We start from the raw sequence: 27,938 nt of genomic DNA on the forward strand, positions 1-27,938 counted from the left end.
CAGTTGTTCCTGTCTGGGTTTGCGCTGTGCTGCAGGGAATGCTAGGGAGAAACAAATGTTTTCACAGGAAGTCAGGAGAGAAATGGCGTGACACAAGGAGCCTGGTGCAGGCAGGAGACAAGGCAGAGGAGAAGGCTCTTGCATACGGATTGGGGGATTGTGTTGGGAACTTGGGGCCAGAAGGGAAACCAATGCTACATGACGCGAAGGGAGCCAAGAAAGTCGTACGCTTGGCTGGAGCTAGTGCACCGAGGGGTTGCATAATAAAGAAGGCAGTTTTGAACTGGATCCTGCCATGAGTGGAGTCGCCAAGGCAGGTGTTTGAGCATGAGGTTACTGAACATGGTGTGGCCTGTTGCACTCAAGCATGCACCATGTGCAGCCACGCACGAGGGAGCCGTGGCTGCACTCCACCTCCACGTCCGAACGTAGGCACAGCCTGCGTCTCCCCGTCACACGCAGCCCCCCGTGCTCGGAGGTATGTGACCCGCATGGCGTTTACAGGACCGTGCCTCCCCCTGGAAGAAGCCGTGGGGTGTTAGGGGGGCTGAGAGGGGGGCTGCCAATGGGAGAGGGGAAAGGGGGCTACAGTATGTGTCTGGGGACCGGGGGGGGGGACACAGTAGGGTTGCTGTCGGGGAGGGGGGGGGCTGCAGAGAGCTCTTAGGGGCCTGGACAGCCCCCAGCTCCTAGCCCAGACCCCCCCTGCTCCCCCCTGCCAGACTCCCCCCGCCCCTCCCCCCTTTCGCAGGCTCCTCCCTCACCTGCATGACCTCATCCAGGTGGGCACCTCCCCACTTGCCTCGGGGACACACCCTCCCCAGCCTTCCGCCCCCCGGACCGCCCTCCCCGACGTCCAATCGCCTCCCGGCTGCCCAGCAGCTAGCCAATCCGCTTCCGGCCCGCGTGCCCCGGCCGCCCCCTGCTCGGGAGGCGGCCAATGGGGAGGCGGTCCAGCGCGCCAGGTGGCGGCGGAGGCCCCGCCCCTGCCGGGGTGAGGGAAGGGCGAGCGGGCCAATGACGGGGCGGCGCTGAGCGGGCGGTGCCGGTGTCCATGGGGACCGTCGGGGAGGGGGCGGGGCGGGGCCGCGGGCTCTGCTCCGCCCGCCTTTTGTTCGCTGGGTGCGGGCGGGGCGGGCGCCAGTGCCGGGCAGGAGCGGGCGGAGCAGGAGCGCGAGCGCGGCGCAGGTGAGGGCTCGCGCGGGGGGGGGAGGGGCGCTGAGGTGGGGGGCGCGTGGGGGGCTGAGGCGGATCCGCCCCCCCAGTGGCGGTCCGGTCCGGTCCTGGGGCGGTTCCGTCCCCCGGTTTACCAATACGGCCCCGAGCCCCGCCCCGGCTCGCTTCCCTCGGAGCTGCCCCTGTCCGGGCGGGCAGCGCTCGGGGGTCCCGGGCAGGGCGCGGGGCGGTCCGGGCAGGTGACCCCCGCCCTGGCCCAAACACCCGTCTCCAGCCCCCCCCCCCCCTTCGCACGCACTCGCTCGGCCCGGGGCTCGCGGGGCATCCGAGCTCCGAAGCTCTCCCGGCGGGCCCTGGCCCGGGGCTCGCTCCCTGCTGGGACGGGCGGTTTGCAGGGTCCCTGCGCCACGCTCCGGGCGAAGTTGTTCCCCCTTTGATCTGGGTTGCCCGGCGCAGGAGCTCCGGGGAGCTGGGCGGTGCACGGGACCGAGAAGCCTGCTGCGTATTCCAGACCCGCGGTGTAAACTGGACTTGTCTTGGGTGCTCAGACGTAATGAGCTGTTCGATAATTCAGGAAATCTTGGGAACAGGCAATGCAGCGTGATGGACTCGTGAATGACACACATCCCTGAGCGAGATGTTCTGCAAATCCACTTCAACCGGTCCTTGAAATTAGACTTCTTTTTTCAAGCTCATAATGGGGGTTGCCTGTTCTCGTGCTTGAATTCCCTGGGAGCAAGTTCGCAAATTGTCTCCTGGCCTTTCGGTGAGAGTTCAATCACTGCTCCCCTGATTGTTATGGGAGGGAGGGCGTGAGAGCCATATGCTAACATAAGATGGCAATTTCCTTCTGAGGCATGAGCAACACGCACTCAAAATCGTCCCTCTGTATAATTGACAGTGCAGTGGATCAACCTACAGCCAGCTTCCAGGATGAAGTTGCAGTGTGGCTGCTTAGAAGTGTTTGACATCTTCACTTTCTGAGGTTGCTGTAATCCTGTTCATGCATTTATTATAAAATGATCGCAACTTGCTTTATTGGTTAGCATGCAGCGAGTCTGACTGATGTGGTGTTTCTTGCAAAACACAATAACTGGTGCAGGTGCAGGGTCTGGACATTTGGCTCCCAACGCTTTGAGATCTTTGGAAGGAAGATCCTATACAAATGAACAGTGTTGACTCTCTTTAATTAAATTGACTGACTGGAGTCCCCTGCAGTCACGTGGCTTGTAGTGGTAGAGACTTGATTTGCAAGCAAGTGGACACCTAGATTGCAAGTTAAAATTGTTTGCCATGCAATTTGCAATGTAGGCTTGGCCTATGCTTGAAAAATCTCTTGGCATATCTATGCGGGTTGGGGCCTGAAAAAACCACACCCCAGTGTAGATACTATACAGCTGTGTTGATGGAAATAGTTCTGGGAGCACCCGCAAAACTCCTTCAAGGAGGCTGTGTCTACACTGCGTGGCTATGCTGGTCTAGTCTCCTTGGTGTGCACACCCCCTCAGTGTCCCTTGTCGCTTTTCAGAGCGCATGCCTGCTTGTTCTCTGCAGCACGGTGATGGCACAGCCTATGTCACCCCTTCAAAGCTGAGTTTGGGCCCTTATTAATAGGTCCCTACCACATTCTCTGTCCATTTTGGTAAATTTCACGGTCAGTTTTAAAATCCATGGTTTCAGAGATTTAAATCTTACATTTGATGTTGTCACAAAGCATGGCTGTTAAAAAAAAATGTCAACATGTAAAGCTCTTTAGGGAGTGTTTCTCGAACTGGGGGTCCCAACCCAAAAGGAGGTCACAAGGCTATTATGGGAGAGGGGTTGAAATATTGTCACCCTTACTTCTGCGCTGCCTTCAGAGCTGGGTGGCCAGACAGTGACCGTTTCTGGCTGGGAGCTCAGTTCTAAAGGCAGTGCTGTGCTGCTGCTGGCAGCGGAAGTAAGGATAGAAATACAGGTTTCAGAGTAGCAGCCGTGTTAGTCTGTATCCGCAAAAAGAACAGGAGTACTTGTGGCACCTTAGAGACTAACAAATTTATTAGAGCATAAGCTTTCGTGGACTACAGTAGAAATACAGTGACCCCTCCCGCCCCCCACAATAGCCAGGTTTCACAGTGGAGACCAGAATTCATGGTCTGTGACACATTTTTCACAGCTGTGAATTTGGTAGGGCCCTATTTATAAGAGCTTGAGTCTGTTCGTTACACTCTGCAGCATGTTGAAGTAAAGTAACTTTAGAGCCCAAAATCTTGTGTGTTCTCATCTTGTTGCCAGGAACTGTCCTTAAGTGAGAGGGAGTTAGTAGTTGAGTGTGGAAATATGCAGGACTTTGAGTGTGAGTAAGGAGTGAAGGAATACACCCAAACCTCATCTGAGTTGAAGGTAAAAACGGAGGATGCGAGTGAAAAAGGAAGGAATCCAGGGGGTAAAATTAGACGCATGTTCAGTCTGCCATGCTGCCCGGCTTTGGGGGAACCTGGCACTGCTAGAGGAGAGGGTGTTCTAATTGTATTAGCTAAATGATTAGCTTAATTAATTTGGTTTGCTGCAAAGATGAAAGGACAATGCCAAATTTTGGTGTTGCTGGGAGTTGCTTGGGGGGAAAAAAAGCTCTTGTATAAGGAGCCCGAAAAGAGAATCTCAGTAGAAAATTGCTGCCATAAAATCAGCGTGAACATGTATGTGTAAACGCCCTGATGTACTTGGCTCTCAGCAGGGAGGGTGCATATTTAATTATATGGTAAAGACAGTGAGAGTTGCATGAAGGGGAGTCCTGGTAGAGTGCTTGGTGCTGTCCATAACAACAGAATATGGACCTGATTGTGCGTTGTAAAAGACTGAGGGCTTGTCTGCTCTTGAAATGATACAGTTGTGCTGCGATAGTTCCTCAGTGTGAGGACTCACAGGAGGGTTCTCCCATCCATGTAGTTAATCCACCTCTCGAGCGGCGGGCTAGGTTGTTGTCTACATGAGAGTTTAGGCTGGTTTACCTGCATTTCTCAGGGGTGTGGATTTTTCACACCAGACCTGGCCTCAGACTGTTCTATTGGTGTGAAGTAACTGAACACAAAGCATTGTGTCTTTGCATTTTCTGTCCTGGGCTGATATCCACCCCAGTGTGGAAAACTGACCGAGCATCAGGCATGGAAAAAGTGGTGGCTAGTGGGAATCTTGAAGTAGGTGTGATGCTGTACCATTGATTTAAACCCTCTATTCTCAGTGAATGTTGTAGCAAAGCCTGCTTAGAACCGAACTGCAGAAAATACAAGATGCATGTGAAAGATGAGACTTCTTGTGGTTTTCTTGGGTAGAAATTAAAAGTTTGGGAAGAGCGAAAGAAATAAAAACATCTTTTCACAATAATACCAAGCGCTCTGAAAGCGGCCAGTGTCCCAGTGTTCTGCAAAGTATTTAAAGATGCCCTTTTCTTCCAGGCCAATAAATATTCTCAGTATGGAGCCTGGCAATGCTGAAAATGTGCTATTTATTTCCAGGATCTCAGTGTCCATGTTCTGAATTCTCAGGGAGGGCGGTGTTCACCTGGGGTGTATCCCCAGCAGGCAGAACAGCATATTCCTTCTCCGGGGTGGATGGCAGGATTGTGAGAGTTTTGAAAGAGGAGAGGAGGCACTCAATTGCTGGGGCTGTGTCTTGGGAACTTTCTGAAATGAGTCATGCTGATCTCTGCCTGAAGGGAAACAAAGTGCCCGCTTGTGTGTTAGCTCCATGGGTCTCTAAAAATACGTTGGGGGTGACGTCAGTGAGTACTCTGAGCTCGCGGGTCAGGTGTTAGTGCATTCAGGGCGACTTTCAAGTCAAGCATTAACAACTCTGGCTGTGGCAGTCCCAGTTAAAAAGCAAAGAATGTCCGTTTGAAACGTGAAGTAGCAGGTTATCTGTGTCTTGCCCACGCTGCACCTGTTTGTGCGCCTGATTAAAGTAGACATGTTCTTGCAGGGAACTAGTGAGCTCCAGCGGGTAGGGTAGTGACTCCTGGGTTCTGTTCTCAGTTCTAATATAGACTCTGTGACCTTGGGTGAGTCGCTCCATGCATCTGATGAAGTGGGCTCTAGCCCAGAAAAGCTTATGCCCAAATAAAATTGTTAGTCTCTAAGGTGCCACAAGGAATCCTCATTGTTTTTTCTTCCCCTGGGTCTGTTACCCCATCTGCAAAATGGGGATACTGATGCTCAGACGTGTTCTCTGGAGCACCGTAAGAGCTTCGTCAAGCCAGTGTGTCTTCTCCCCAGGCGCACTAGTACTGCGGCTGGAAGAGCAAGACCGGGCCAGGGAGGTTAAAGAAGAGCAGAGTGACTAAGGAGAAGCTGGAAGGAGATGTTAAGGGCATGATCCTACTCACATGTGTTCTTCTGTCCTGGAATCTCCTTGAAACTCCCACAAGCAAGCACTTGTTTGCAAACCGGAGTTCCCCCGACACCCTGTAGTAGCTACAGATGCCCCTTGAGTTCCTATGGTATGTGCCCCAGGAAGTAGCAGGCTCTCCGGGCAATGCGTGACCCTTTCCTATTCAAATACTTGGACCTGTCGCAAGTCAAATCTGTCCCTCAGTCTCTCCTGCCAGCTGCTGTAACGGGTGGCTCTCTGCACCTAGACGGGTGTTGTGCCGAGTATTGACTTTTCCATCCCCCGCCAACACTGGCTCCCTTCCACATGCAGTTGAATGAAGCTGTTCGGTGTTTCTCTGCACCATCTTTCTCTGAAATCCTTCCCTTGCGAGGGGCACTGCCCTCTAGAGGCATTGATGCTAGAGCTGAAGTAGTCTTGTCCACGTGCACGTGACATAAGCTCTTGAAACAAAACCTTTGCTTAAGCTATGAAGACTCCATAGTGCTGCTACTTGTAGCTGATTCCTGCATTGCAGTGTTAAGAGCAGGTTGTAGATCCAGCAAACCCACCACTGCGCCTTGGCGCAACTGGCACCCTGCTTCTCTGGTATTTGTGCTACTTGTTCACCTAGAGTAGTGAAGCCATAGCATGCACGGTCCTTCTACCTGTTAATGAAAGCCCCATATCCCAGCTTGGAGGTGAAGTTCAGAACCCAGTAATGATGCTGTTTGGTTCTTTTAGTATTGGAGATGGTAACTCTGAGGGCATAAATGGCCTTGTTGTAGTCTGACTCTGCTGTAATGAACCCAAAAAAGAAGTCTGTCTCCAGCAGTCTTGCTGTCCAGACTTTATTTCTCCACCTCTGCCCTCTGAGTGTTGATGAAATACTGGAGTGAAGAAGTGCTAACACCAAGTAGTCATCTGGGCGCACTCACTCACCCGTTAGCTTGGGATTGGAGAATCTCTAGCTCTCTTCCCATGGGTGTTAAGAGATGTGAGAATTTCCAGGGGGGATTTAAAAGCAACAATCTTCTTCAGGGATTGGATGGAAGCCCCTGCTTTCCAGCTGTATTCCTAAATGGGGTTGGTGCGCCGTGGGGGTCCCTGTCACTTGACCAAGGTCCCTGCTGTTTGTAATCGAGGCAAAAGACTCCAGTAGATAGGTTCGTTCTCCGATAACGGATTTGGAGAGGTTTAAAGGTCCATTTTCATGTCCTTTGTTAATGTTTATTGAAGTAGGCTATAAAAGTACAGAATACCCAATTAAACTGTCTTTGTGCATCCTAAATCTGTAACTGTTCATCGGCTTGGAAGGGTTCCATAAAATGTCATGGAAATACCCCTTTTACTGCAAATTTGGTTTAAGTGGGTTTGGCCTTTAAGCTATAGGAATGCAAAAGCTTGTGGGTTAAAATTAAAATGGCTTTTTTTGTGCTTTGCAACTTCACAATTGTCTTATGTTTTTTTTAGGTGGCTGGGTTAATGCGAACAAATTGCTTGGGCCATTTTGGGGGAAACTAGTTTAAAAATGCAACTTGAATTACGGCATGTAGGAAAGTGGGTCCCAGTAACCTCCCCCTCTCAGGCTTGTCAGAGAGTCTGTGCAAAACAGCCACTGCACAGCGGCCACTTTAGAACAATAGATTTGTATCTTCTATTGTCTCAGCAACCCATGAGTGATGGGCGTATCCTCCCCAAGTCAGTTTCTTTCAAACAGGGCTATTGAAATAAACGGCGTGTGTGTCTACACAGCCCTTGCAGCGAGCCTCCCAGCCCGGGTCGGGGGTGGGGACAGGGACGGGACGGCCTTGGGCTAGCGGGTCTCAGGCTAGTGCTCCCAGGATGTCTGTGTAGACAGCGCTTTGAAATTGCAGCTCAGGCTCTGAAACCCACCCCCTTCCCTAGGCTTCAGAGCCCAGGCTCCAGCCTGAGCCACAACTTCAAAATGCTGTTTCCATAGGTGTTTTCAGAGTGCTGGCGAGAGCCCTGCGAGCCCAAGTCGGCTGACCCACGCTGGATGGCTTCCAGGGGCTCCCTGGAGAGACCCTAATGAACAGTCAGGATGGACGAGACCAGTGCTTAACCTCCCCGTGCTTTCAACCAGCAGTCCTCCAGAAGGAGGGCTGCGTGGCTATTGAAAACTTAACTGGGCAACTTGCTGGGGAGGTGGGGGGGGGGGTTGGTGCCATGGATAAGTGTCAGGAAGAACAGACTACTTCTGCCTGCTCATGAGATCAGGGTATGGAAAGCCCCCAGTGTCACTGCAGACCTGGGCCAAGTGTTGCAGTCGGAGTTCTGAAGAGCTCTCTAACCTCCTCCTCCTCTCCCCTCCCCCCAGCTGGGTAGTGGTAAAAAGGATTTAAAACCAGATCTGTTAAACGTGACAACATCTCTCCAAAGTAACCTCTGCCATAAGCCCACTAAAGCAACCCCCTGCCTGTCTTGGAGGAGTCTCCCCAGCAATGAGCAATCCTGCACAGCTGAGGAAAAAGGCCACTTCCTTCAGAACTGAGAGGAGCGGAAACTCCATTTATAGCATCGCTGTGTTGCTTAAATCGTGATGTGGACATGACCAACCCTGCCGGTGCAGAGCTGCATTTCCAGGGGCAAAAAAGCATCTTTTGGGGGAATCCTCGGAGTAAGTTGAACACCTCCCAAATCCATGGCCACTGCACACAGTTGAGAGGTTACAGCCGTGTCTCATGTTACAGCTTCCCCAGTGCTTAGTTTCCAGTTGCTTCTACCACCTCTGAAGCGGATTCTCCTTCTGTATAGTTGCAGACCTTGAACAACTTCCCCTTTAGTCCCAGGCAGTATTTATCCTTGATAATGCTCAGTACAGTCAATTGCGTTAGCTGGCTTCCCCCCACAAATCCATGATCGGGTTCAGGAGCTGGGATCAGCAAGATTTTAATGATTGTGAGGCTTTTCCAACTTTGAGTTTGGTCCTGTTGCTTCTGTAGTTTCTCTCTAAGCCTGTGGTTTTCTTGTGCAGTGTAGGATTTGGCTTTTTACTACACTTCAGCTCTGGATCAGTGTCAGAAAACACTTAAGAGTCTGGTGGCACCTTAAAGACTAACAGATTTATTAGGGCATAAGCTTTCGTGAGTAAAAACCTCACTTCTTCGGATGCATAGAGTCTATAGAACTTGTCTTTTGACTCCCAGTCTAGTGCCTGACCCACAAGACCGTTCTGCTTTTCACCGTTAGTCCAGGTATACTCATTGTGGATCTGATTAGAGACCTTTGACTCCCACCTTCATGTCTGAGAAGAATTGTGGCTATTTCAGAACACTGGCAGCCCTTCTGTAGTTTCATGGGACCAGTAGCTCTTCGCCAAGTTCCTAGCTGTCCCTTCCCCCATCCAGCGTGACACACGCAGCAGGTGGTTCGGAGGAGCAGTTGGAGTTGATGATTATGTGGGGTAGCAGGAGTATTGTATCTGCACGTAGAAAAACTGGCAAAGGAATCCTCAAAACCTGACTGTAGCAGCTTTAAAAGTGTGTGCCGTTTGCACAGTGGCAATCCCCAAAACCAAGTGCAAAATATTTCAGGAACTTGGAATCCTGGGGATGTGGCGTAAAACCAGTGTGGCAGGGCTGCAGTGAAGAGGGAATGAGTTGCTTGTTGCTCCTTTAAGCGATGTCCACACTAGGAAAAAGGTGAGTGTTTTAACATGTTACCTAACATGTCGTCAAACACGTGTGAAATCCCAGTGTGGACAAGGCAAGGTCATAGTTTTAACACGTGTTAGCTGGTTGTTGTAAGTCATGGCAAATAGCGAAGATCTGGCTTAGCTAGATTGGGTTTCCTTACCGGTTCTTGACAGTAATGGCTGAGAGCTATTCGATGGAAACTAATGTTTGTGCTCTCGCAAAGGGAGGTGCTTTCTTCACTGACAAATTAAAAAAGAAGTCTGCCCCGCTTCGCTGGAGTGATTGCTCCTTCCTGACCCTGGTGTAGCTTATAACCAAAAAGCACATCACAGGTAGCTGCAGGTCCTGGCTCTGACTGTTTAACTGATCTCATCTAAAGATGTAAATGTTTTCAGGCATGAGCTTGCCTGGTCTAATTAGCTTGTCAAACGTCAGTTGAATGTCACATTAATTTTGGAATCTGAAAGTGCTGAGGAAATGTTTCAGGTTAGGCACGTAAGCTGGTAGCTGGAATAGGATTAGGTTTTGTATGATCCTCCTTCTTTGCATACCTGAAAGTGCTTTGCAGTCAGAAATAAGCTGTGGTAGTGAAGGGTGCAAGTAGTCAGCAGTCATACATGATGAAACAGGAAGTCGTTGGACTTCTCTTCTCCACTGTCTCACGCGCTTGTTGTTGTGTGGCTTTGGGGAGATGCTGACCCGCCTTCCCAAAGTGCTTTGGGATCTGTGGATGGAAAGCATAGGTAGTAAGTGCTTAGTAGACAAGGGCATTAGGACTCATTTAGTGAGGGAACAACATTAGCTGGGTGATGGGGGTTATCAGCCTCTCTCCTTGGAAAGTGCTCCTAATGTATCTTCTATCCTGCAGAGCTGTTTCAGAAAGAGCAGAGATCTGATTTTCTGTTGTAAGTTCTTTCTCCGCTGTCTAGGTTTTTGCCTCCTGCCCGTCACCTTAGTATCTGCGGATCTCTGGGGCAGGGATCAATCACGTACGACCAATCTGTAAAGCATCAATGGTGCTGCATAAATAGCCTTGGTTGAAACTGAATCCCTGATTTTGTCCTGGGATGATCTAGTGCTCCCCACTGAACCATACTGGTACTACAGGTGTTTACCGAATAAAACACTCCTGTGTCTGCAGAGCAGGAGTTTTCTTTTCAGCACTCAGACCTCTTTTGAAACAAACACGTAAGTGACAACTGCAGTTCTAGCTTTGAAGTTTAATACGCAGCCTAGGAATATTGCTGTGCTCTTGTCTGAAATCTCTTTGACAAACAGACCTCCCACTTCCCTTGTGTAGGAATAATGTATATTTCATAAACAGCTATGCTGGGGAAACAGTCGTCAGACACAAAGATGTTTCTAATTAGATGGAGGTTTGAAATATCTTTCTAAATCTGCCATCCCTGATTAGTTTTTCTGCAGATTCTGTCAGGCCTTTAGGCATTTCATAATGCTTCAGTCACTTTGTTCTGAAATCATTTCTACAGAAAGGGCAGGGGGCGTGGCATTCAATCTGAAACTCTTAATACAGACGCTATTGTCTACAGATGTGTTTGCATCATTAGCCCCAGTGCACTGAGAGTTTTGGCTTCTCAGTACTTAAACCAAATGTGTTTCAAGGTTCTTTGCAGGATGTTGAGCGAGAGACTTTAGTTTCTGCCCACTCCTGAAGCAGAACGGACAGCCAGGTGAAAGTGATCTGGGTTGCTAAATGTTTTTTTGAATATTCCGCACCTGGCTGACCAAAGCCGCTACCCATGAACAGCTGTAAAAATAAATACAAACGACAACCATACTTCACACTGGGCCTGGGATGTTGTGGCAGCATGGTCCTGTGTGTGTGTGTGGGGGGGATACAGGTCTAGGAGCTGAAACTAGAACCCAGGTTCTTCTGTGTCTGCTGTGACCATGGGCGAGTTGCTTCAACTCTGCCTCAGTTTCCCAACTTTGCCTTCCCCTTGTGAAGAGCCTTGAGATCTCGGGATGAAAAATATTGCTGCTGTTCTGCAGCAGACAGTGGCGGGGGTGGGAGACTGTTTCCAGCTCCAGAAAGATAATTCTCTCTCCAGCTACACGATGAAATTGGAAAGGGTGAACTCTGCTCAAGTTTTTTTTCCAGTGCACTGAAGACAGATGAGACTTGTTAACAGATGAGTGTGGCTGTTCTGAATTCTTTGAAGGCTCATTTGGTTTTGGAAAAAGCTAAAATTCCTAATTAGGATCCACATATGTCAATTGCATCATTTTACTAGCAAACTTGGGTAAGAAGCATTCCCCTGCCCCTCTTTTGTGAAGTGTGCCTGGCTGGCAGAGGGGAGATGGGGGATCAAAGGGGGCAGCTGTATAGCTTTCTGCGGGTGTCTCATCTGTCTGCGGCTGCTATATCGGGAATGTGGAGCCATGCTGCCTTTGGACCCTGTTGCTTTGTGGCATTGACTTACTAAGGCAGATCACTGCATGAAGTGCATTTGCTTAGCTGGTGGTAAAAAGACCTTTGGCCACTTTAAACAACCTCCTAGTAATCACTCTGACATGCAGGCGGGGCACTAGTGGCAAACCATTAACTTGCTTGGACAGGCTGGGCGCTGACTGGTGTTGGTTATAATTTCTTATGAAACATCTGAACTCTGCAGATGTAATGCGGTTGAATGTAGAAATGAATCAGCCCCCAAATCCTTTTGTTTTACCCTCTTGAATTCTTTTCTTGGCTGTGAAATGGGGACTGTGCTGCAGAAATACTGTATTTTTCTCGCCATTATCCAAGCTGGAAATAGCACGTGAGCGCCTCAAAACCTAAATTTAAAGCCTGCAATTATTGTGTTCTTAGGGAGCTATTTGTTCGTAGCTTTTTAAAAGTAATAAAATCTATCTTCTCCAGATGGAGTTATTGTGATTAATTGTATTGTTTTGGAGTCACGGGCAGCTCAAACAAGCATGCCAGAATCTCCTATTCATGGGCAAATGGCAAGTTGTCTCATCTGTCCCACTGATATTTCCAACAAGAACAAACTGGCATTAATGAGAGAATCGGCGCATATAGGGCTTTCTTAAATGAAAGTGTGACGGTTGTGGCAATTCTCTGCAATATCCTTGAAAAGCCTTATTGAATTAAGTTTAAGTATCTTTGTATTAAATGCAAAGGTTTTGTATTATTGGGGGGCCTGGCTGGTGAAAGGACTGTCGCGAACAATGTGGCAGACTAGAATGGTCTTTGGGGACAATATATGTGAAGTGGATTTACTGGGAAATGTCCAGGGGGAGGTGAACGAAATCCTGCCCCCCCCCCTTATGCATAAACCCAGCCTTTTGAAGCTCCCCTCTGAGGAAGGGGCCAGTGTCTGGTTACCTGTTTTTTGGCATCTGAAGCTCAAAGGCTCAGGCTGTGTGGAGGAAAGCCTAACGCATGCATGGGGGTGCTTTGTTCTGAGCTAAAGCCATTATGGGCTTGTAAGCACAGAAGAACCCTTTGATGGAGTTTGAAGGACTGACCTCTACCAGAGCCCCTGCAGAGTTGTGGGGTGATCTCTGGTCAGTTTATTAGCATGTCTGTAGATTCTTGTATTGGGTTTGATATGCTTTCTCTAACGTTTTCACCTTAAGAATAAATGTGCTTGCTTAGAGCTGTGTGGTAACTCATAGCTGTGGGCAATTACCTTGTTCGGAGCCTGCGACTAGTAAACAAAGTGCAGATGCTGTCCTGGTTAGCCAGTCTGGCTTGCTGGGGATATCCGTGTTGGTGGGAAACTGTACAGCCAGGAAAAGTCTCTGGTCAGCAGTGAGAGAGACAAAGGTTTCTCCCTGGAGAGAGGTGATGGCTGGGTGGCCTTGCTGGAGAATGTTTTGTCACAGGGCAGGGCAACTGCACCTCTATTAATGCCAACTGAGACATACTAAGCTGCATCCTTGTGACCTTAATGACCTAGAGAAATGGACTCTCCAAGGCGCCCATCTCCAGTTTGCAGAGAGTGTCTGTCTGTCAGCATGGTATCAAGCTCTGAGCCAAGAGCTAGCGCTTGTTTCCTTCTGATAAAACTCACCGGTGACGGCTGAGTGCAGCCCCGGCTGATTTTTTCCAGGAAATGCGAATGGTGAGAAGGAAGCCGAACCCCATGCTGTAGCGCCAATAGTGATTTCCTGCCCCAGAAGCTGCGTCCCCAGGAGAAGCCCCAGCGTCTCCTGCCAACAAGAGAACATTCTCATACGCAGAAAGGGTTGCTATTAAATTTTAAAATCAAATGCTTTTCCTATCGAGGAGCACAGATGGCTCGTTCCGATCCTACACAAGCAGCAGCGCTGAGCGTGGCTTCGAGGAGGCCGTGGGAAATGCCGGGTCTATTGTGCATCTAGGGGTGATCCCTAGGGGATACAGCCTTATGGTGCTCTGTGCAAATGGAGGAAGAGACGACCCCTGCCCCAAAGAGCTGTCTGCCAAATCTTGGGGGGATGGGGAGCACTTGTACGCTAGGGGACTGAGGGCTTGACAGGAACACGCTTAGTTAGTGGCATATTTATTTTTAATTGCCTTTGTTTTAAGCCTCTGCCTAAAACTTGCCCCTTCGGTATGTGTGTTGAATGACTCCTGGCCATGTTATATTTCTTATACCACTAACCCCTTCTGTTTAGTTTCAACCCTTGCCCTTTGCTATTAAATATCTAACCCTAGCCTTTCTATGCTGCTCAGTGGAGAAGGAAGATGGGCTTGTGGTTAAGGGTCTGGACTGGGACTCCAGAACTCTGATTTCATTTCCTGTCTCTGCCAAATCCTGCCTATATGTGCTTGGGCAAATTGCTTAATCTGACTTTTTCCCCCTAACTGTGCAATGGGGTAGATCTTTCCTCTGTCTATTTCTGTTCCTTGGGGGTGGGACTCTGTTCTGTGTCTGTGCAGCACCTAGCACACTGGGGTTCTGATCTTAGCATCTTTTGGTGTTTCCATAGGACAGTTCTGCAGGTCTCCAGACTTTGATGCACCTAGAACATGTTTGTATGGGGGTTCTAGTGGAGGCAGCATTTCTGATACTTAAATCCTGTCCCCACTACAGCTTTCAGCTAGGTTTTTAATTGAGCATGGCTGGCTCTAAATCCGGCTGTGTCCCTGCCCACCTCGAGGCTAGAAGTTGGTAGCCTAATCTGGCGCACGGTTGTCTTTCTGCAGCTGGTCTGGCACGCTTCTTTCCACCGCAGTGTAGATGGACGGCTCCTCCTCCCTTGTGCTTGGGTAACTGCTTTGGTTGATATTCTCGCCAGCTCTTTGTGGCAGGACAGGGCATGATGCCAGCAACACATGGGGCAGCTCTGCGTCCTGCTGGGCATTCGACACGTACTGAGGCACTATTGGCCGGTCACACTTTCCCAGAACGCACTGGTACAGCACTTTTAGCAGCGTAGTAGGTGTGGATGCACAAACGCGGTTCATCTGTTCTTGTGCAACAGAAGCTGTTGTGTGCATCACCAGAACTCCTTGTAGCTGGGGCAGATGAGTGTTGCAAGTGTTTTATTGTAGACAGCTCAAGTGGGGACCGCCTCGAACATCACACCATGGTGTAACGAAGACTTGGTGCATTTCCTCCTGGGGTGTCATGTCTGCTCCCAGGGTTCAGGTGGTGCTGCTCCTCTATGCCTATCTAGTCTCTCCGCTTAAATGCTGAAGGTTGGGCCCCATATTTGTTTTCAGGTATGTTGGGAAGTCCCCGAGCACAGCTGACTGGCTTGGAAGAGCTGGTTTGCGTCCAGGGATTCTCTCCAGCTTTGTTAATATAAACCGATTTCTTTCCCAAACATCTTGTTAATGGGAAAGCAGGTCAAGGGGCGGGGAAAGGGCTTAACACAGAAGCATACACATTTAATGTAATTTTGCCTCTAGTTATTCTGATGTAGTAATTACCAGGGCCTTTGGATTTTGCTCTTAATAATGGGGCATGCATTCACAATTAAAACAAATGAGACTAGTCCCTGTTGACTCTTAACCCTGGGGAGGGTGATGCTGCTGCTGAAGTGAAGATGCAATAATGGGGTGGCTTCAGGGTTCTTAACCTGGGGGGGAGGGGAGGGAGGAAGTAGAGGGAAGGGGAGTGGCTTCCCTTTCTTTACACATCTAACAGCAAAAATATATTACCAAAGCTTACGAGAGCCCACATGGTGCGACAGGTTTGGCCTGCAAGAATGATGGAATAGTTATGATTCCAAAGTGGAAACTTCTGCAGTGACCTCTTTCAGCCAAATGGTTCGTAAGTAGCTAACAGAAGGGTGTGGGAGGGTTGTGTGTGTGGTGTTCTCCAAGAACATGTGCGTGCTTCTGGTGTGTCAGTCACCTTGGTGCTCTGTAAAATTGCTAAAGATTCCTTGGACCTTCCCACTGAGAAAAGAACTCTCATTTCTTTCTGCTCACGTGGTAGAGTGGAATCGGGTTAGCTGACTGGGTTCTAACCAGCTCCCTGTGGGGAAAGGCCTGCTGATTGGTCTAAAGATTGCCCTGATACAGTATTGAGGATGAATGCAGCTGACTTGCATGAGTGCAACATAGGAGTTGGCATTAATCATGATTGTCCATTGTCCCCCGGTACAGTGGTACTTAGCACAAGTCGCATGCAGGCCAAGAGGCCAGGTTTGACTGGTGCCCCAGTCAGCTGTGATTGCAGGAGCGCTTTCCCTGGTGCACGGGAGATGCTGCTGAGTGTGTGTAAACCAACCATGTTGGCAACGGTGCCCCACCCCACCCAGGGGTGCCAGGAGTCCCTGCCTTCTGAGCAGTGGGGGCAGGAGAGAACATGCATAACACTCCACCCTCCCCCAGCTGGGGTGGTGCAGGGAGAGGGGGTGTAAAGTGGAGTTTCTCAGCCACTCAAGGATGGACCATGTGAGGGTGTTCCATCGTTACAGCGCTGCACATGTCTGGGCATCGCACCTTATTACTGTGTGGCCCTCTGACTCTCCATTTTAGGATAAACCGGGGGAGAAGCACGTAGGGGCAGGGAGGTGACTTTTACCTCTGCCTATGGCCTGGTGAGACCGCTACTGGAATATTGCGTCCAGGTCTGTGGTCCATGTTTTATAGGATGCTGATGGAGACGCTGCTGAAAAGAACCACAAAAATGACTTGAGGTCTAGAGAAAATACCTTCCAGTGAGACTTAGAGCTCAACCTGCTTAGCTGATGGAAAAAGGTGATTTAGATTAATAGAAGTACCTTCACAGGGAGAGAACACCAGGTAGTAATGGGGTCTCTAATCTAGCGAAGAAAGGTAGAACAAGAACTGATGGCTGAAAGTTGAAGTCAGTTAGAAATTGGGCACAAATTTTTCAGTGCAGGTGATTAACCATTGGAACAAACCGCCAAGGGCAGTGCTGGGTTCTTAATCTCCTGATGTCTTCAAATCCAGCCTGGATGCCTTTCTAGAAAAGGCTTTAACCAAACACAAATGAACACATTATTGTGCTCAATAACTGGGGGAAATATAATGTCCTCTGAAAAACGAGCCCTCAGTCTTGGATCATTTAATGGTCCTTCTGGCTTTGGCATCTCAGAAATGTCTCTTCATGGCTGAGTTACTCACTGCTTCCGAGGCTTAATCCAATGGAAAATATCAGCATGAGACACAATAGAACAGGCCGATTGGCTGCTTGTGTTGAGCGTACCCACGTGTACATATGGCGGTGAGATAATGCCCTGAGCTGCATGCCGTCTGGCAGACGCTAGCTCTCTGCCCTTCCCTTGTGTGGGGCTTCTGCTTTCTGCCACACTGAAGCAAAACAACTTGCCGCAGGTAAGGAAAACATGCAAACAGCTACCGAAGCGGTGGCCCAACGAATGGCCATTTCAGCTCGCCATTTGCTGGGTACCTACAATAACCAAACTTCAGCAAAAGACCTAAAGGAGGTGGGTGTGTCTCCAACAGCTTTCAGGATGTCTTTCAGGAGGGTTGTATATGCCGCTTGCTGGGGGAAGATAATTGTAATGACCAGCACTGTGCATATTCTTATAAGGGGAGAATAGTGGAAGCTATTAATACATAACACCTTGTCGTTGTATGACAGGAGGTGCTGAAATATTACAGCCTGGACTTGACCTGGGGATGTGTGTGTGGGGGGGGTTGTCAATAACTATTAACCTGGGTGAAGCCAAGGCACTTCCAGGGTTTGGAGCATGCACTCATCTCCTGCATCTGTTCTTGTGAGCTCCATTGATGGAGAGCTGCAACCAAGCAAAACCGGTAACTGCAGAGAACCATGCAGTTTGGAGAGTGGCTCTTGGTTTCAGCTGAGATTTGTGTGAAGGAATGCATGAGAAATGCACACACCACTGTGTGCATGAGGGAGGATGCTTTGTAGTAGCCTTGTATCAACAGTCCTGGAAATGACCTTTGCCTCCCAGTGATGGCATTTAAAAAATACCATTTTGTAATAACCTCCTCCAGTCAGCTGGCCCGTCTCCAAAGGCCCCTTCCCCTCTTTCTGAGCAACTCGGACTGACGTTATCCAAGAGCCTGTTGATCGATGTTCATCTGCCTGACATGGGAGGCTGGGGGAATGGTTCCAGTACAGTATGAACGTGCCAGGAGAACAGAGGAATTCATTTCCTTTGTTTGCGTGGATGATCAGGACAGAGCTAGCGGAGTGGGGGTTGTGGGGAGAGGGAGTGAATCATGTTGTGCTATTTCAGCTTTCTTTAGAAAGATCACTGCTCCTGTAACACACAAGTCGTCTCCTCATTAAAGATCCCTCCGTTCCCTTTGAATTCCTCAACTTTCCTTCCCTGTAAAGCCTCCATTGAAATGATTTAAACTACCGAAGGTCTGACTCTTTATATATTTAATGCTTTTATTTTTCATTGATGCTGATGGAATCTTGAAAAGCGGCTTTCTCTCTCTCTCTGTCTCCCATCCTTGTTTCTCCTTCTGGGAAGGGACCCCTTTCATAACCCCAGCAACTAGTCTTTTATAGAGCACTGCCTTTGCCGTGCTTTCTATCTGAGCTTCATTAGCTGTAAATATTGCAGCTTTAAAAAAAAAAAAAAGAGGAAAAGCAGTTTTGACCTGCTCCTGAAGTTACCCAATCTCTGCCTTAGAGGGTGGCATAGGAAGGTGTGGACAGGGCATGGACATGCTTCTTGACCCCCTACAGACCTTGTAGATCACCTTAGAACTTACGCAGTGCTTTAGGGCCAGCGTTTTAAAAGTATTTAGGCCCCTGGGCACTTCTGAAAATTCCACCAGAGCTCACGGGAATTGGGCATGTGGTGGGATAACACCCATGGGAGTTGGGCACCTAGGCACTTTTAAAAACCCCACTAAGTACTTGTCTGCATCTTTAGGCACCTATATACAGCCCATAGACACTTACCTCCCTCTGAAGGGTGTGGAGAGATTGTGTTAAGTGCCGTTCCAGAGCCACAGATGTGGTCATGAGATCCCAAAGATTTGCTGGCTTCTATACCTCACAGAAAGGATTTGCTTTACGCGCTTTTGGGACACCTTCAAGGCCAAATTGTATCCCTGATTATTTGCCGCAAAGTTAGCGGGAAGTCGTGTGCATTGCAGGACAAAACATGTCCTGTTTTTAATCCCCTGTTGTGGTTGGTATCTTGATTGCTCCCCATGTGGGTGAATGCATAGGCCTTTTTGCTACTTTCCACGCTAAAGAAGCCCTGCTGGAGACCTCTCCCATTGCTGTGGGCTGAGGAAGGGGATGCCAGGCCACATGAAGTCAGAAATGCTGGAGGGGCTCATGGATTCAGGACTGCCCCGAGTCAATCCATGGCACTGTGATGGGCAGAGTGGGTGGTGCCCCCAAATATGAGTGGATTCAGTGGTGTGTGTGTGTGTGTGTGTAAGGTCACAGGCAGGCTGGGATCAGGGCTCAACACTAAGAAGAAATTGGTTTTTGTCTAATACTTTCACTGTTGTGTGAAGGGAGGAGATGATCAGGCGTGATAGACTCTTCTGACCTCTGGGGTCTACAGATCACCTCCAGGAAGTGTGGTGTGAATTGGACATGTGAAGCCCTCTGCAGGTTGGAACTTGGGCTGTGATGTGAACATGGAGTGAAAAGGGAAAAACCCTTCTTCCCCTAGGTGTGGCATTGTTCCTGGGTGCTCTAGAGACCAGCACTTGTCTCTCTAGCTTCTTTCTCTCTTCACCTTGCATTTCAAAGTGGTAGCCGTGTTAGTCTGTATCAGCAAAAACAACGAGGAGTCCTTGTGGCACCTTAGAGACTAACACATTTATTTGGGCGTAAGCATATATCACATTGGTAGATGTGCAGGCAATAGCCACACCATCTGGGGCTCGTTCACTTGCATATCTACCAATGTGATCTATGCCATCATGTGCCAGCCATGCCCCTCTGCCATGTACATTGGCCAAACCGGACCGTCCCTCCGCAAAAGAATAAATGGACACACATCTGACATCAGGAATCCTAACATTCAAAAACGAGTAGGAGAACACTTCAACCTCTCTGGTCACTCAATAACAGATCTCAGTGGCAATTATTCAACAACAAAAACAGACTCCAAAGTGAAGCTGCAGAACTGGAATTAATTTGCAAACTGGATACCATCAGATTAAGCCTGAATAAAGACTGGGAGTGGTTGGGTCATTACAAAACCTATATTTAATTTCCCCAATACTAATTTCTCCCTACTGTTACTCACACCTTCTTGTCAACTGTCTGTAATGGGCCACTCTCTTACCACTTCAAAAGTTATTTTTCCTCCCTTGGTATCCTGCTGTTAATTGATTTCTCGTTAGACTGACCTCACACTTGGTAAAGCAACCCTGCATCCTTTCATGTAATTATACCTGCTCCTGTATTTTTCACTTCATACATCTGATGAAGTGGGCTGTAGTCCACGAAAGCTTATGCCCAAATAAATTTGTTAGTCTCTAAGGTGCCACAAGGACTCCTCATTGTACCTTAAGTGTTATCTAATTTGCTGGTGGGAGGATTTGCGATCACCTGCCTTAGAATCTGTGCCTCTTGCTACATGTGTTTGTCAAACTGCCTTAAATGCCTCTTTTTAAAGGCCTAAGTAACTAATTACATTCGCTCAGGCTCATCCCACTTGCACAGAGCTGTGAACAATGTGATTCCTGAAAGGGGAGAGCAACAGCCCTTCTGACCTTTTGTTCTCTCCCGGAAAATGGAGGGGCTGCTTTGTGTGCAGAATAGGTGGTTGAGACTGCTCCCTCCCTCGCTCCATCTGTAGGGGAGAGCAGCTCGCTTTGGGTTTGTTCTCTATTTGTAGAATGGCCAATGAAACCCTGAGAACTCCCAAGTGTGGGGAAACTGGGGGACTCCCCCCTCTTGACACAGTCTTACCCAAAGGTGTGTTTAAAGTTACTGGCCTGCCTCCGCGGGGTAATGCTTTAGGATGCTCAGTGTCAACACATGTAGTTTGAAATCTTCTAAAAATTCTAAGCAGAAGGTAAGATTTCTAAAGTGTAACTAGACTGTTTGGCTATGGCAGTGTAACCCTTAAACGCCACGGCTCTTCAGCCTCCAAGCTGAGAGGATGCTTCGCAGGTTTCGCTGTGTTGTCCAAGGGGTTAATGTAATATCCCGGAGCTTCATTTAACCTATTTTAGTGGTTGGATAGTGCTCTGGTAAGCCCTGTGTTCTTAGTCTCAAATCCTTTTAACTGGAGCTGGCAGTTCTGGCTTTCAACATTGGCCTGTGATTTGAAAGGAGGTGGGGTAGGATGCAGGCACGCACTCCAGTATGGGGGCACACTGTCCTCTTCTTGTGCCTTAAAAAGAACAGGAGTACTTGTGGCATCTTGGAGACTAACAAATTTATTAGAGCATAAGCTTTCGTGGACTACAGCCCACTTCTTCGTGGGCTGTAGTCCACGAAAGCTTATGCTCTAATAAATTTGTTAGTCTCTAAGGTGCCACAAGTACTCCTGTTCTTTTTGCGGATACAGACTAACACGGCTGCTACTCTGAAACCTGTTCTTGTGCCTGGATATCCATAGCTCCTACCCATCAGTCCTGCTTCCTCCCCCCCCATGTGAAGCGGGCTCTGAGTGATTCGAGCCTGACAACTGGAAGTGTCAGGACCAGGAGCTGAGCATCACTGGGGATAGGTTGTTGTTGTTTTTTATGCAACAATATTTATGGCTTCCCTCCTGCTTTTTTTGGGGTCGCTCAACAGTAAATCAGTTTAAAGTTGGAACTCTAATAAAGATTCTGCTGCCTGCTCGACACAAAGAAGGGCAAGTTTATCTCAGGGAGCAAAAGGAAAGGGCTAGACGCAGGCATTCGAGCTGCAAGTAGATGCATATTTATTGGAGACTTCCTTGTCAGACGTTATCTGTGCAAAGATGAAGCTGTCTGGATGCAGATCAAATAACTTTGAAGATAGGAGGCTTCTAGTCTCTCTCTTACCAGCTGTAGCTTCCTCTGCTCCTTGTCAGAATTCTTAACTCCTTGACTCCAGGATTGTAGTAGGAAAGAATTAAACCTTTAAAAAAAAAAAAGTCGTCATCGCTCTGGGGGAGTGGATGGCTAAACCATCTAGCCTGACCTGATACTTGGTTCTGTTTTGACACTTTTTTGTGCCCTTTAAATAAACTTTTCACATCTAGTTTCATGTCCTCCCAACATGCGCATGCAGTTGGACAGTCTGGAATCTCCATGGCTTTCCCCTCTTGCTAGTGATCATTCTTGGTTAATGGTCCGCGTTTGTCCTATAAGCATAAGCAGTAGCCCTTGTAACTGCAAGCCAAACACTTGCAGTTGAAAAGGTGCAGGTTAGCCCCAACTTCTTGGCAGTAATTACACTGAACTGGTTCAGTAGGGTGGTATCTTGTGTGGTTGTTGAATCTTTCTGGTGATCAAGCTAGGTGACACTCAGTCCACTTTCATTCCACGCTCCACGTTGGCATCTGGACTTTTCTTAACTCTGACAGGTCTCTAGAAAGAAGCATGCTCGGGGCAGTGCAGTGCTGCTGTCCCCTTTGAGGATGTGGAACAGTCCAACAGATGATCTCAACTTCCTGGATAGTCTCCCCACATCTTCCTTGGTTCCAGGGTCACAAGTACAGAGCTCGCTGCAGCTCTGTCCCCTCTGACTACGCACCACAAGCTCCAAGCCTCATGCTGTGACTTCTGGTATGGAATCGTGCAGTTCTTCCACTCAGAGACCTGGCGTTGAGCTGCACCATCCTGTGTATCAACCGAGCTTAACCATCAGCTCTGACTGGGTTCGGACCCATGGTCCAGCCCTTCCAGAGTCTGTGACCAGTGGTAGATAGTGACTAGCAGCCTTCTTTAAAGCCAAATGGTGAATCTGTAACAGCAGCAGTAAGGAGGGAGGGAGGGGAAAAACGGTCTTAAAAACGGTCTGTATACAGGACTCTTCCCAGAAGCATTGCCATCCTCTGGTGGAGACCCGCAGGAAGCTTCTCTGTCCCCAGCTACACAGATGTCCGTCCCTTTCCCTGTAACTTTCTTTCCCTGGTTGAGGGTGTGTCCTTTTAAATCTAGCCGGGTTTTCTTTCTCCTGTGTTCCCAGGCTTGGGCCCCTCCCTGGACAAACTAGTTGGGGGAGCTCAGCAGGTGGTCGGAGGTAGAACATCAAAGGAATTTCTCTTGTGATGTCCCTTAAGTGTTGGCAGATGGGCGGCTATCGCAAGCCATTGTTCTGCTTCCTGTTTTTTTTACCAACTGCTTGTTGTTAAACTAAACCAAGGTATTCATGCCGTAAGCCCCAGCGACCTGGTCAATGTAGAGCTGCCACAGTATGATCTGGTCCGTGTCTCCTACTGTGTTCAGTGGGTGCTTCGCACCCTTCAGACAGCTGCCCAGGGTCATTGTCTAGGAGGTGGTTGCTTAGCAGGTGCTATCTGGCTATCTCCAGCGCCTGTGCTGGCACAACAAAGGGTGTGGAGCTGCATTAGTGTTGAGTGGCAAGCCCATGTCTAGAGCTCCTGCCAGCAGAGCACTTCCAGAGTGATGGATGGGAGCGTGCTGCGTATTACTGTCCAGCGCTCCATTAAAGGAGCAGGGCTTTGACCTTCGTGTGATCTCCTGGGAGAGATCTGGTGTCGCTGCTGTAGAGGCTAATAGAATGGGAAAACTCCCCCCGCCCCTCATAATAAGCATTTCCTGTTGACTTCTCATTGCTACACCACCCCACAAGCATGGGGAGCAGCCTAGCAGGTACCTGGATCATGGTTTTGTAACAGAGGAGTCCTGATATCATGACCCCCATCTCTGAATGCAGAAGTTTTTGGTGGCAGAATTGGTTCCGGTTTGTTACAGGGAAAGGGGACCCTGTCCCTTGTGTGGCGTTCTGTCCGTGCTCCACTTTCCCTGAAGGCCCCTGCAATGTTGCCAACTCAGAGTTCAGAACTTATGAGTCTGACCCCCAAAATCACGAGACTTAAAGTCCATTTTTTTTTTTAAATTTGCCTTCTGGTTTTTACGCCTTCGGGGCCACATTTTCAAACTGTCCTCCACAGCAAGAAGGCGAAGCACTTCAAGAGTGGAGGAGATTGTAGCATGTTCCCATGGCTTTAAGGTAAATACCAGACTGAGTGGCACCAGTGGTCACTGCCTGGATCCTCTTGTCACTTCGCACCAAGAGGAGCTGAAGTGAGGTCTTCCCGCAAGTTCTCTCGCTCTTTCCAAATCCGGGCGGGGTGTTTGTGGTATTGGAAACCTTTGTATGTACAGACCAGTTAACCTAATCTCTGTTCACATGCCTGCACTCTGTAGGTCAGCTTTCGTCATGCTAGTGACTACCAAGGGCATTGCCTTCGTGACAGCGAATGCTCTCCTATGAGACTTCTTCAGGGCTAATATCCTGGGGAAAGGATTCTCTTTGACTCGGAAGGCATGGAGAGAAACTCCGTATCTGCCGCTTTGGAGCAGGAGGCCACGTAGCTGGTATGGGGGGAATGAGGCAGAGCAGCCTGGCACTGAAAGAGATTCTCAAGGCTGAGCGAATGTTTTGCATGTCATTTGCTCTACAGAAGACTATGCATGGTTTCATTGCTACCTTGTTCTCTGTTACGATTGCAGCTGCGCAGAGCATACTTCCCTGTGCGTATCTCTCTGCACTGAACAGGGTGAAGACAAAAGCGTCCTTTCTTCCAGTCCCTCCAAATTACTGGCCCAAACCTCCCGATTGACCACCTCTGCTGCAGCAGCGGTTAGGCATCTCTGCAGCGGTGGGCACTGTTGACCACCCGCTTGGCATGTTGCCCCAACGGGGAGGCCAGAATAATCATGTATCTTGCTGCCTTCAGAATGAATTTCACTTGTTTTCCTGTGCTAAAGCCCCTGATCTGACAAGGGGACAGAGCTGGATTCTCCTCCGGGACTCCTAGGTCTCACGCTGCACTTGTACCGTGGGGAGCACAGCAGAACCAGACAGCAGAGAGAGTTCCTGGAGCTGGTGCCATTTCCCGAACCCTTAGTCAAACAGCGACATTCTCTTTCTGTTGGCTCAGTTGCCTAGAAGGCTCACTCCTTGCTTGAGCGGCGCTGCTTCCTAAACCTACAAAGACACTTCTCAAGGTGCGAACGATCAGGCTTATTACTAGCTCGCTCCGTGCCTCTGACCAAAGGCTGCCGGATGGGTTGAAATGTGGCTTTTTCTTATTCTGTAGCATGGATTAAACTGGAGAAAACTAGGTCAAAGTACAAACACAGCCTCCGCTTGCAAGGCTCTTTGTTGCATTAATATACCTCATTCGCTTTCACTCCTACAATCAAAAGGCTAAAATCCCCTTTCATATTTCCAGGGCAGCTCTGAACTGAATAGAACCTGCTTCCTTCCTCATCCCCATCCCCAGAGAGGTGGTGGGGTGGGGGGAGTCCGTTCTCCTGCTCCCCAAGGGAGATGCGTGCTCATGAATACACTTGCAAGGAAGGCCGTTTTAGAAACAAGTGGAATCTTGTACTGTGCAGTTTTTCCCAGCTGTCTCTCTTGCCATTCATCTGTTACTGCCTAGCAGGATCCTTGCCAATGGAGACCAGGAGAACCTGCTTTTGACCCTGTCCTGATCTCTGGCCCCTCTGTTCCAGTGGCCTACAAACCAATCCTGATCCTGCGTGCTCCTGCAGCTGTTCCCACCTTTCACGAAGCTGCTCTGTGTTTGGGCAGGGCTGCTCGCCATTAACTCTATCCTCTCACGGAGTTGGGCAGGTGCAAGACTGGGTCTGGCACATGCTGAAGCCTCATGGTGAGTGCTGTGAAGGAATGGAAGAAAGCTGGTGCCAGACATCTGGCCTGAAGTCTTAATCTGAGAAACAGACTCGTTGGGCTACTCTCAAAGAGATTGGTACCTTAGCCAACATCATTTGCCTGCACTTCTGAGTGGCTAGCTGTGTTGTGGGACTAGAGATGCCGTGCCCGTGGGGCTTTGGCTTGCCCACTATTTGTACAAAGCCTCTTAGAGCAGATAGTCACATGCAGTGCCTTGAAAATTGTTATCCTGTTTGCAGCCAAAACTTAGCAGGCCCAGCTCATTTCAGCTTGTAAAATACCCCTGGACTAGCTTTTGATTTGTAAGCTTAAATGATTGCCATCTACACTGGAAAAACTACGGCAGCTCATGCATTATGCAGAGCCGTGAGAGCAGTCAGTGTTCCAGCCGAACCCAGGCATGCTTGGAAAATAAGTGGCTGTCAAACTCCTTCAGCTCTGAGCAGCAGTTACTGTCCACATATATGCTCAGTCTCTCTGTAACCAGCCCCTCCTCGTGGTTCATGCACTCCTTAGGTGCTAGACTGAATTAACAAAACCTGCTCCTTCTGCTGGCCTCTGATTGGACATCCTCCAGCAGCCCTGCTGGTGCTGTGCTGTGCTGGAGGGAGGCAGATGGTCTGATTCCCCTCAGGGTTACACCTGGCCTTGGGGGACACCTCGTTTTTCCTTAAATAGAAAATTGCCCCTCTTTAGCAAAACCTGAATTTCAATGCAGAGTTAACATGCAGTGGCTGTGATTGGACCCATTCCTAGTCCTTCCGTAGGCTCCAGTCAACCCTTCTTGGACCTCTTCAGCTTCCAATTCTATGCCTCAGTTACCATCCACTTGCATTTTGCTTCCTCGTCTTATCTGTAAGGTTTTTGGTTGAGATTTTCAAAGTAGGTGAAGGGATTGAGACACCTCTTCGATTAATCCTACCAAAAGGTGTTTAAATCTCCTAGACTGTTGTGAAAATACCTCCCCTTGACTCCGCTGTTCTCTCTGACCCACCGTCCTCCTGTGTGTGTGTGTGTATTCTCAGCCAGTGTAGGAACACTTACTTTCTGGGGTTTTGGCCCCATATGCTCATGGCTATCTCCTCCCTCTGTAGGTGGCCTCTGCTTTGGGATAATATGCAGGTTACATACGAGCCCCACCTTCCTAAATTCTGTTCCTCCTTGTGGCCCAGACACTCTGTGGCGCTATGAGATTCACCTCACCTCCCTGCCATTTTCCCCACTTACCTCACTGGGGTGTGGGAGAAGATTTGAGAAGTGCTAAGTGTTTCCCGTCTCCTTGTCCACCCAGGTGCTTGTATTTAGATACCCCCAGTTTGCTGTCCAAATTGCAAAACCTCTGTCGCTCAGCTGTAGAGAGAGCTGCTCCTGGTGTCCCGGGAACTAGCCGTGGTTTTTCTGTGGCACGCGGAACTGACCAAGCTGTGGGTCAATACTCACTCCAGGACTTACTAATTCCCTTGCTTTTATTGTGGCTTAACGGCCAGCCTCCCCATGGCAGGGGAAGTACTCGCGGGGAGTGACCTGGGCTGTGTATTTAGAGGGGCATGTGGAATTGGTAGCGCACCTCGCCCTGGGATGAGCTCTGCAGGTGCCCTTCTAGAACAAGTGGTGACTTTCGGACAATGTCCTTTGTCTCCGGATACTGCTCAGTGCCTCGTTCTGAGGGTCTCCTGGCTGCTTTGTTTGTTGTCCCCTTGACTGATTGCTGTCAGCCTGTGACTTGCATCCCGCCCACCTGACACTGCAAAGAGAATTGTTTTTTAAAAACCTTGGCGCAATTTTCAGGCTGACCCTTTGTATGTACGTACCCAGCGGTTTAAGTTCCCTTCATTTACAGATGCAAGAAGAGGGACAGAAGTATCTCAAACCTATCAGGATAACAAGAGACATGGGCTGAAATGCTGAATGTAAGACCAGTCTATTCTCAGCACTTTATCCGCTATCGACTCTCGCCTTTTTCTGGAAACTTGGATCTGTGCTTTCCTTTGTTAACCGCTCACTGACCACTGAATGCTCCTGTGCTGTGTGGAGACCACGTTCTGTGTTCTGCTTGACCCCAGTGCTTTGCATTCGTTCAACCCCGATCTCCACCCCCCCAGCATATCCTGTTGACACATGATGGGGAGTAAATCGCGTGAGCAGCTGCCATTAGTGGTTCTCTTTGCCTTTTTTACTACTGCATAAGCATACATTATGCACAAGCCATTAAAGTTGTAACCTAACCAGTAAATACAATTACAACTTTATAGCTTAAAATTACAGACAGACAAGAGTAGAAAACTGCCCTTAAAATGTACCAGGGATGGTCCCGGGAGACTAGGTAGAAGATGGTGAGCGGGCATGTCCGTGTGCTAGTGTTGTGTGGATATCAGCGATCTAGTAGACTTTCATAGCACTAAACTGGTGAGGTTTAATTTTCAGTGTGGTTCACCTATTTTATAGGTGGGGAAACTGAGGTGCATAAGTGGAGTGACTTGTCCAAATTCAGTCCGTAACAGAGCTGGGAATAGTAGAACCAGATTTCCTGACCCCTGTTCTA

The 27,938-nt window shown here is 49.0% G+C and overlaps 1 protein-coding gene across 5 annotated transcripts in view; it reads left to right on the forward strand.

Annotated features, from left to right (window-relative positions):
- Positions 1-1,033: 1,033 nt before the first annotated feature.
- JUP (junction plakoglobin) overlaps positions 1,034-27,938 on the forward strand; it is a 49,465-nt gene continuing 22,560 nt past the window's right edge. The window contains exons 1-2 of one of the 5 annotated variants that reach the window (XM_065577863.1): positions 1,100-1,188; positions 2,078-2,161. Coding sequence is in view for 1 of the 5 variants with exons in the window: in XM_005294101.5 (XP_005294158.2) it covers positions 1,055-1,188 (134 nt within the window). In the remaining 4 variants the exon portion in view is untranslated. Of the gene's footprint in view, positions 1,189-1,766; positions 1,943-2,077; positions 2,162-10,284; positions 10,368-14,008; positions 15,406-27,938 lie in introns of those variants that run through there. The other 4 variants (XM_065577864.1, XM_005294101.5, XM_065577865.1 and 1 more) reach the window with 4 other exon arrangements.

Source organism: Chrysemys picta, chromosome 24, assembly GCF_011386835.1.
Source record: "Chrysemys picta bellii isolate R12L10 chromosome 24, ASM1138683v2, whole genome shotgun sequence".
Lineage (NCBI taxonomy): Eukaryota > Metazoa > Chordata > Testudines > Emydidae > Chrysemys > Chrysemys picta.